This window comes from Notolepis coatsorum (assembly GCF_963971535.1).
Source record: "Notolepis coatsorum genome assembly, chromosome: 6".
NCBI classification, from domain to species: Eukaryota; Metazoa; Chordata; class Actinopteri; order Aulopiformes; family Paralepididae; genus Notolepis; species Notolepis coatsorum.
The window spans coordinates 68,437,450-68,447,962 of record NC_140170.1 but is presented as its reverse complement, the minus strand read 5'-3'; the positions used below and the strand labels follow the sequence as shown (position 1 = coordinate 68,447,962).

General features: G+C 41.0%; 1 protein-coding gene across 1 annotated transcript in view; it reads left to right on the top strand.

The window, feature by feature from the left end:
• The window catches only part of LOC311231245 (sorting nexin-5), a 38,534-nt gene extending 28,370 nt beyond the window's left edge, over positions 1-10,164 (top strand). The window contains exons 10-14 of the mRNA XM_084317795.1: positions 723-762; positions 862-948; positions 4,817-4,906; positions 6,082-6,147; positions 8,426-10,164. Of these exons, the coding sequence (XP_084173921.1) occupies positions 723-762; positions 862-948; positions 4,817-4,906; positions 6,082-6,147; positions 8,426-8,566 (424 nt within the window). The 3' untranslated portion in view covers positions 8,567-10,164. The remainder of the gene's footprint in view (positions 1-722; positions 763-861; positions 949-4,816; positions 4,907-6,081; positions 6,148-8,425) is intronic.
• The last annotated feature ends 349 nt before the right edge of the window (positions 10,165-10,513 follow it).

Sequence of the window (10,513 nt, the reverse complement as noted above, 5' to 3'; positions counted from 1 at the left end):
TGTCTCTCTCTTCTCCATCTCTCTCTTTCTCTCTCTCTCTTTCCTCTCTCTCTCTCTCTCTCTCTCTCTCTCTCTCTCTCTCTCTCTCTCTCTCTCTCTCTCTCTCTCTCTCTCTCTCTCTCTCTGTGCTGACCACACAAAAAGCTTTTCCATGGAAAAGGACAATCAAATTTATCATATCATGTAATTCTTAGCATTTGTTGTAATCCGCTTAGTGCTTGGAGTACCAGATTTGTGGGGTTTACTGCCTCACGACGATTCAGATCAGTGGCCACGGTCACATGAACAGTATCTCCCCAACCCGATTGAAATCACTCAGATTGGACATTTCAAATCAACCGTCTACACGGACACTAAATAACCCTTTCACTACCACACTACAGAGTGTGGTTCTCTCTGGAGAAGACGGTAAGAAAATTTTGTTGGCGTGTTCCTTTAACTATTGTACATTTTCTTCCACTCAGGGTGTACCATGTGGTGAATCCTACCCTCTAATTATTTGCAAATCTTTTTTGAACCAAAACAAAACACATCTAGGCAAGCCTAGTTAAGCCTAGCTAAACCAGACAGAGTGTCAGCCAGTCAGTTAGGGACATTCACTATTGTAGGCCAGCCTTCCAGGTCCAGCAAAAATGATAAAAATCGTATAAATGTTCTAGTTATAAAGAAAAATCGGTATGGTCAGAAATATGGACAACCTAACGCTATTTTTCTCCTACTAGGATTTGTGTGAAAATTTCAGAGGTCTTCGATTCAATGGAGGTAAGAAGTTAATATGAAATGTTTACCAGTGCCATTGAAATATGATTAATTTACAAGCACTGACATGGCCCTGATCTGTTCCTGTGTTTGTCTGGATAGAAAAACCTTGTGAGTGTCGCCGAGAACAACATGAGCACCCTGGGGTTGGGCCTGGACCTGGACTCACGCTACCAGGAGGCGGAGAAGGTCAGGGTGGATGACGTGGAGTTTTTTTTGTTGTTATTTGAACATAATTAAACATTAACGAGAAGGAAATACAGGGGGATTAAGGAAGGATGTGCTGCAGGAGCCAAGAAAAGCCAAAAGGGCTCATCGGGTGGTTCCCCTCAAAGGCGTTGTTTTGCGATTTATAGTTTCTTTTGTTTTCCAAGTACCACATACGGCTTATGGATTGTACAGTGCAAGAAATAAAATAGCAAAAATAGAATGTACGCAGTACAGAAAAAAAATATATATATATATATATATATTACATTTGATATAGTATAATATCTACATCCTGTTATCTGCACTGCACACTTTAGAACTGTATATAGTCATCTTTATTTTAGTCATATTTTATCTTATTTCTATTTTATTCTATGCTAATAAACATTTTATTTATATTATTGGTTGCTGCTATGGTTGAGGAACCACAACAAAGTGAATTTCACTATTTCTTTTTGCGGTAAGGTACTGAATGACGTGACAATAAAGGAATCTGAATCTGATACGTATATATATTGGAATTGATGGGGTGAAAGAGAGAAGAAATGGGACTATGGGAGAGTGAAAAGTAAAAGTAAAAGAGAAAAACATAAAATAATAATTCATAAATGTCATTAAACTGTCCAAATATTTTCACAATGGTATAATTAGAGCACAAGAGAGTTAAAGATGTCCCTTAAACGTGAAGGAAACTGATGACAGTAACTAAGGGAAACACGAGAACTCTTAGAGAACATAACTAACTCTACATAACAACACTGATGCCGATTCCTGTCCCTCTGAGGAATGAACTGTTGTCAATTAACTGGGTACAATGTGTTCTCGTGGTATGCAGTTAACGGTGGAAAGAACTCCACACCACAGTCAGCACAGCTGAAACCCGGCCAATCTCCCGCCATCGACTGAAAACACACTTTTTCAATCAATATCTGAAATTAAAAAAGGAAAGAAAACTAACCTTCTTACTGTGTTTTTACTATTATGTACCTTACTACTATTCTACTATACTTATACTACTACTCATCATGCTAATATGTCTATACTACTATGCACTCAGAGTGTAACACTGTACATTATACCTGTACATTATACCTGTTATGTCTTATTCTTATTACTTGTATTATTGCACAATCGCTGCGGGCATGACCACCCGCATTTCACTGTATGCTTCTATGCCGTGACAAATAAAACTCTTGACTTGACTTGACTTGACTTGACTTGACTTGACTTGACTTGACTTGACTTGACTTGACTTGACTTGACTTGACACTCAAGTTCGACACTATTTGACAAGCTATGACCCTTAGCTGCCAGAGATGTACCCTTCCTGCTGACTTGTTGTTCGCTTTGGGTCACTTTGGTAAACGCGTCGGCTGAATGACTAAATGTAAAATGTAAATATGAATGTAATTAATGCTGGGGCCACAGGAAGAAAGACTGAACCTCTTAACATGAACCTTATGTCTTGGAAAAGTCAAGTCAGACTTATTTGTCTCTAAACCAAAATCACATTAAATGTTTCACAGACCCAGGATGGAACAACATGATCATGCCTAACCAATGGAGATAAGGAACATTTCCCACAGAAAAAACACTTATGTAGGAGGAATAGGGAAGATTCAGATTCAGATAATTTTATTGTCATGTTTTTAAACATAATACACAACATATATTCTATCTATACAAACTATAACTACAAACTATACCTATAAACTAAATAAGCTATAAATAAACTATAAACTGGGCGGCCGGGTAGCACAGCTGACTAAGCGTCTGTCTACTACCACCGCAGAGACACTGGTATCGAATCCGGCTGTCAGCGGTGCCTCCGGCTTGGCTGGCCGTCATACTGACACAATTGGCGGTGTCAGCGGGAGGGAAGCCGGTGGGTGGTAATCTGGTCGTTGTAAACAGCGACTCCTACAGGTCGGTTAGGGCGCCTGCACAGCGAGGGAGGGAAATGGTGAAGGTAGTGTGACACTCCCACACTTCACCAATGAGAGTCCGCGCTGTCAGGTGAAAAGAGGCTGCTGGCTGTCTCCTATGTATCGGAGGAAGCATGTGATAGACTTCAGGGCTCCCTAGACCGACCAGTGGGGGGCACATGCGTGCAATGACCAGGAAGGGGAGGGGGGAATTGGCATAATGAAAAAAATTGGGATGGGAGGAAAATACAGAAAAAGTGGAGTAAAAGAAAAAACTATAAACTATTTAACTATAAACTAAATATAATGTACAATGTATATTCTATCTATACAAACTATAACTTCAAACTATAACTATAAATGAAATAAGCTATAACTATAAACATAATACACAACGTATATTCTATCTATACAAACTACAATACAAGGTACAGTATATGTAGCAGTGTGTAATAAGTGCTTATTTCAATGAGATATCCAAGGATGACCAGGCGTGCAATAGGTGTTGTAAGTGTAGGTATATATATATATATATATATATATATATATATATATATATATATATGATGTGAGGGAATAATAATAATTATTATAATAGTAATGATAATAATTAATACAAGGAAAACCATAGATAGGATAAAATGAAAAGGCAAATCTAGTCTTGACTTAAATGACTATAAACTGTTCATGTGTAGACAAAGGGAAAGGGAACCGCTCCCGCCTACCTCCGGTCAATGGTCTCTAACTACACACCCTCAAGACCCCTACGCTCTGCGTCTTCTGGCCGCCTCAGATCTACTCCTATCCAAGCTCCCGGAGGGTCATCAAAGAGAAGCCGCCTATTCTCAGTCCTTGCCCCACAATGGTGGAATGAACTACCCATCCCAGTTAGGACAGCCGAATCACGTCCAATCTTTCGCCGTCGACTAAAGACTCACTTCTTCAACCATTATCTGAAATGATAAAAAAAAAAAAAAAAAAAAAAAAAAAATCTAACCCCGACTAACCTTAATGTCATGCACTTGTCCTAATAAACTAACCTACACTGTAACACGCAACACTTTGATGAACATTGTTACTCAGCTGATAGAGTTATACCCTTCTTGCTGTCTTGTCGCACAGAACTTGTAAGTCGCTTTGGATAAAAGCGTCAGCTAAATGACTAAATGTAAATGTAAATGTAGACTATTGTAGGATTGTCTTTACCTTGATGTTTCAACTGTGAAATCTATCGTCTTCATCAGGAGCGTGTCAGACTGGTCATATGGTTGTCTTAGTGTCAGACTGGTCATATGGTTGTCTTAGTGTCAGACTGGTCATATGGTTGTCTTAGTGTCAGACTGGTCATATGGTTGTCTTAGTGTCAGACTGGTCATATGGTTGTCTTAGTGTCAGACTGGTCATATGGTTGTCTTAGTGTCAGACTGGTCATATGGTTGTCTTAGTGTCAGACTGGTCATATGGTTGTCTTAGTGTCAGACTGGTCATATGGTTGTCTTAGTGTCAGACTGGTCATATGGTTGTCTTAGTGTCAGACTGGTCATATGGTTGTCTTAGTGTCAGACTGGTGATATGGTTGTCTTAGTGTCAGACTGGTCATATGATTGTCTTAGTGTCAGACTGGTCATATGGTTGTCTTAGTGTCAGACTGGTCATATGGTTGTCTTAGTGTCAGACTGGTCATATGGTTGTCTTAGTGTCAGACTGGTCATATGGTTGTCTTAGTGTCAGACTGGTTGTCTTAGTGTCAGACTGGCCATATGGTTGTCTTAGTTGTCAGACAGTCTACACAATGTTTTATAGTAATATAACCTAACTTTTCTGTTGTTTTGTTGTTGTTGTTGTTGTTGTTGTTGTTGTTGTTGTTGTTGGTAGATGGTTTGTCCAGTAGTTGAGTGTGTCACACTGTGTCCTAACTGCAGGAGATGCTGTTCCGGAGGACCTGTAAGCTGGTGGAGCTGGAGACAGCCAGCAGGAACGCAGAGAAAGCCAAGCCCGTCAAGAAGGCTGCTGTGAGTACATCACCAATACTGTCAAGAATGCTGCTGTGAGTACATCACCAATACGTCTAGTTCTCATGATGTGCCCGGCCTGTCCGTGCCTATACCTGCCTATGCGTGCCGGGCCTATACTATACGTGCCGTGCCTATGCCTATACTATACGTGCCGGGCCTATACTATACTATACGTGCCGGGCCTATGCCTATACTATACATGCCGGGCCTATGCCTATACTATACATGCCGGGCCTATGCCTATACTATACGTGCCGGGCCTGTACTATACGTGCCAGGCCCATGCCTATACTATACGTGCCGGGCCTATGCCTGTACTAATACGTGCCGGGCCTACCAATATGGCGTGATGCCACAGCTCATCGGCCACGGCTCTCGTTTTAATGATGATCACCTGCTGTTCGCCTGCCAAGAGATATCCGCGATGGAATACCATGAAGACCAACACCGGACCGGGCATGCATGTTTTCATGTGGCCAGCAGGTGGCACTGTTGATCCACCAAACACAGTCAATCACATGAATTCTGGGAGGGGAAAAAACACAAGAGAGATTCTGATAATTTTTTTATGTCACAGCTTTTTTAAATGTACATAGTATACATTCAGAAAAAAACGTGAGATTCTGGTTTTCCCGGCTCCTCAACCGTAGTAGATTTGTAAACATAATACACAACGTCTATCTAGCTATACTAACTATAAGCTATAACTATAAACTATAAACTATAAACTAAATTATAAACTAAACATAATACACAACGTATATTCCATCTATACAAACTATATCTATAAACTATAACTATAAACTAAATAAGCTATAAATAACTATAAACTAAAACTATAAACTAAACTAAACATAATACACAATGTATATTCTATCTATACAAACTAATTATAAACTAAATAAGATATAAATAACTATAAACTAAAACTATAAACTAAACATAATACACAACGTATATTCTATCTATACAAACTATAACTAAACTAAATACGCTATAAATAACTAAACTAAAACTATAAACTAAACATAATACACAACGTATATTCTATCTATACAAACTTATAAAATACAAGGTATATGTTAGCATGAAAAAAGTGATCATTCATGAGATCCAGTTTATACTCAGTACATTTAAATGACATTAATGATGCTGCGTTCTCCCTGTTCCAGATGGATGAGGTGAAGAAGGCTTCGGAGAAGGAGTTTAATGACATATCTGGAGTGGCTAAACAAGAGGTACCAGTCAAACTTCATGAATGGATGAATGAATGAATGAATGAATGAATGAATGAATGAATGAATGAATGAATGAATGAATGAATGAATGAAACTTTATTTAACAGATTGCAGAATGGGTACAATACAGTACGGCTCAATATATACAATTGTTAAGGGGATGCAGACCAGAGAAAGACGTTTGTCTTGTTTCCATCATCTACTGTTTCTGCACCATCTACCATCTATTAGAGCTCACATGTCAGCTCTAATGTCTGTCTGTCTGTCTGTCTGTCTGTCTGTCTGTCTGTCTGTCTGTCTGTCTGTCTGTCTGACAGACTGTCTGTCTGTCTGTCTGTCTGTTTTGTGTCTGTTACCTTTTCACCTTCTACTGTTACTTTCATCATTGTGTTATTATCCTGTTTGTCTGCAACAATGTGCAACAATGTGCAAAAAAGAATTTCATCAATGACAAAACTGAGGAAAACAAAAACAAACCATGTGAACTTTGGAAATTACTCAATAATCAACTAGGCTGCAGTAAAAAAAAACTCAACCAGATTTTCGATTCTTGTACCGGATCTCCTCTCTGGTAAACAAGAATACCCTGAAGACTCTGGCAGGAGCACTCATTCAAGGGTACTTCGACTATGCTTGCACCTCATGGTACTAAAGCACCTTAAAGGCGCTAAAAACTAAATTACAAACATCACAAAACAAACTGGTCAGACTACTGCTTGACCTTACTCCTAGAACCCACCTCACCCCTGCCCACTTTGACAACCTAGGATGGCTTAGAGTAGACGACGGAGCACAGCAACTTGCAATGGGCCTGGTTTACAAGATACACTACACGACCAAGGTACCCTTGTACATGTCAAAATACTTCCCAAAGGTCAGTGAATACCACGATCACAACACCAGAGGGAGCTCCACAAATCATGTTAAACCCAGATTCGGCTCAAACAAGGGACTAAACACGTTTCGCAATTATGCCACATCAATGTGGAACGCCCTACCCAAAGCTGTAAAGGAATGTGAATCACTACCCACTTTCAAAAACACTCTCAAAGAGCACCCACGAGAGACTGCAATTCGAAACTGGCCCCTGTAACGCAACCCCCCCCAATGTACAATAAATGTCCTATTAAACCCAATAATACACGAGACCCTCTTCCAATGTACAGTTACCCCACCCCACCACCTACAATGTACAGTTTGCCCCCCACCCCACCCCACCCACCCTACCCACCCCCCCCCCTCCACCCCTCCTACCAACCTTCTACCTACCAACCTCCTCCAATGTACAGTTTCTTCGTCAAATGTATATACTCTCTTTTTTAGACTCTTCTTGTATCAAAAACAGTACTGTATTTGTAAATCTGGTATGTCATAAATGTATAGATGTAGCAGTACTGTCTATCTGTATCATGTATGTCGTGTATGTCATATATGTTATGATGAATTGGAAATGGGGGACCCTGATGTAAACAAGACAAAAGTCTTTCTCTGATCTGCATCCCCTTAACAATTGTGTGTATTGAGCTGTACTGTATTGTACCCATTCTGCAATCTGTTAATAACATTTTTAATCAATCAATCAATCAATCAATGTGGCCAATCAGGTACTTTTGTAACCAACTGTCTCTCAATAGATTAACTGTTAGATTAAATTCAAATGTATTGTCATCATACAGCACAAGTACAGTCCAACGAAAAGAAGTTTGGCATCCAACCCGAGTGCAAATATAGCAGTAATTTCCAAAGCAATATACAATGTACAGGTTATTAAACTGGGTACAAAATATACAAATATACAAATTAGTACTACTGAGTGTAGTGCTAATTAGACGTATGTACAGATTTTTAGTATTAATATGTACAGTAATACAGGTATAAAGACAGTATGGTACTAAGTCATACTGGCCAGCAGTGTAGTAACTAGTAAGAGTAGGATATAGATATAGTAGTATCTACAGATATGTAAAAGGACTATGTGCAGGTAAGTACAGACGGGTGTGGTTTTTATATATATATATGCGGTGAGAATAAATATATATATATATAGTATATACAGCATTATTGTACCTGCTATCATACAGAGCTATGGGGTTATATACCGGTGAATAAGTACCTATCTGTATCTGATTGCATTATGAGTGTTCATGTCCTTGACATACTTGTATTTATGTGGACATAAATAAATCATTCAAATGTCTCTCTCTCTCTCTCTCTCTCTCTCTCTCTCTCTCTCTCTCTCTCTCTCTCTCGGTCTGTGCGTGCTTGTGTGTCCCGTCAGATCGCACGTTTCCGGGGCATGCGCGTGGAGATGTTGCGGCAGGCCCTGATCGACTGGTGCGAGAAACAGCTTCAAACGGCGAAGGACAGCGCAGACCGCTACAACCAGCACCTACAGGCCTTCAGCGAGATGGTCCAGTGACCCCTCTCTCCCTCCACAGACCACCTAGATGTAGCAGGATGAAAATGGGATGCGCCAGTACCAGTAACGGTGGCGGATACCGGAGTAATGATCACCAGGCAAAATCAGGGAATTGGTATCAGTATTGAATATTGAAAGCCATGTGCTGCAAGTGAGACAATCAAAGCAATGTTGTTGTTGTTTTTTGAACACATAGAAAGACTTTGGATCTCTCTTTAATGGTGACCCAAATCTACTGCGTGTCTAAGTCACGTTAAAGTTAACTTCTCGGACTCGGTATCGGTGACAATAAAATGTGGTATTGATGCATCCCATTTATTTCAAAACATACACGTTCCTAACCTGGGCTCTGATCTTCCTGTTCCATCCACTTCCCGTTCAGAGTTAATGTAATAAATCAAAACAGAAGAGCTAGTAAATTTCTTTCCAGAGGCTAGTTATTCCATACTCATCTTTTCTGTCAGCTCAGCTGTACATAATTATACACATAAATGTATCACAAATATGTTTTGGCAATTGCTTACACACACACACACACACAGCCTCCCCCAATCGCACACTCTTTCCCTAATGATGCCCCTGTAGAATTGAAGGTATTCCGATCTTAAAGATAATTTATGTTTCGTGGTGCACTGGTTAGCGTGTGCAGTAGTTATGACGTGATGATTGCAGCCAGAAATGACCATCTGCTTCAGGCGCTGTTCCACGCTGCCTCTCCTAGAATTCCTAGCAACTCACGCGAGCCATCGTTTCGCACACTCCGGTGCTTGATGTATGTTTGAGCCTTTAACCGGCTGATTACCTGTCCAGAGAGAGAGAGAGAGAGAACTGTGTTGTTCTTCTCTCAGTCTTCGTCAGTTGTCGTCACGCACAAAATAAAGTGTGATGAATTGATGGCCAAACTCCTTGCTTGTGTGTGTGTGCATGCGGCTGTGCGGTGCGCGCGCGTGTCTCTCAAGTCTTGGATCATTAATCAGTCACTTTGACTGCCCCTGCAAGGACGTGGCATCAAGGACGCTCAACCTGTGCCGGTCTCTCTGGGTCTTTATGAAATTATTCTCTCACCTCTCTCTCTTTCTCTCCCTCTTTCACTCTGATTATTGATTGTCAATTCCTCTCCCTATATCCCCCCCGTAGTTTCGAATCAACTTGTCAGGAACCGATCCCCTGCACGTCTGGCGGCTGATTGGTCCCTCTGAGTCACATTAGGGTACTAAATACAATGTCACCTTCCTCCTCCGTACTGTAGAGCCGCCAACTCATATCTCAGTGTCGCCAGGTTCTCCATCTCATCTGTGTTCAGGCCCCTGTCATCCCTCTTTATCGGGCGGATAGGGAGGGGGAGTGGGTTCCCGTCTCGGCAATCAGGGAGAGAGAGAGAAAGAGAGAGGGGGGTGGAGAGAGAGAGAGAGAGAGCTACAGATCCAGCTCTTAAAAATCAAACCTCTACTGCAAGGGCGCAGTATCGTTAACACCTCGTTAACAGCACTGCCAGGTTAATGGTGGATGATTACAGCAGTAGCAGAGCAGAGCTCAGAGTCCTGACAGCTGTATCTGTATAATACAGAGAGAAAGAGAGAGAGGGGTAGAGCTATAAGACAGAGAGAAAGAGAGAGAGGGGGGGGGGGTAGAGCTATAAGAGATAGAGAGGGAGAGCTATAAGACAGAGAGAAAGAGAGAGAGGGGTAGAGCTATAAGAGATAGAGAGGGAGAGCTATAAGACAGAGAGAAAGAGAGGGGGGGTAGAGCTATAAGAGATAGAGAGGGAGGGCTATAAGACAGAGAAAGAGAGAGGGGGGGTAGAGCTATAAGAGATAGAGAGGGAGGGCTATAAGACAGAGAAAGAGAGAGGGGGGGTAGAGCTATAAGAGATAGAGAGGGAGGGCTATAAGACAGAGAGAAAGAGAGAGGGGGGGTAGAGCTATAAGAGATAGAGAGAGGGAAAGC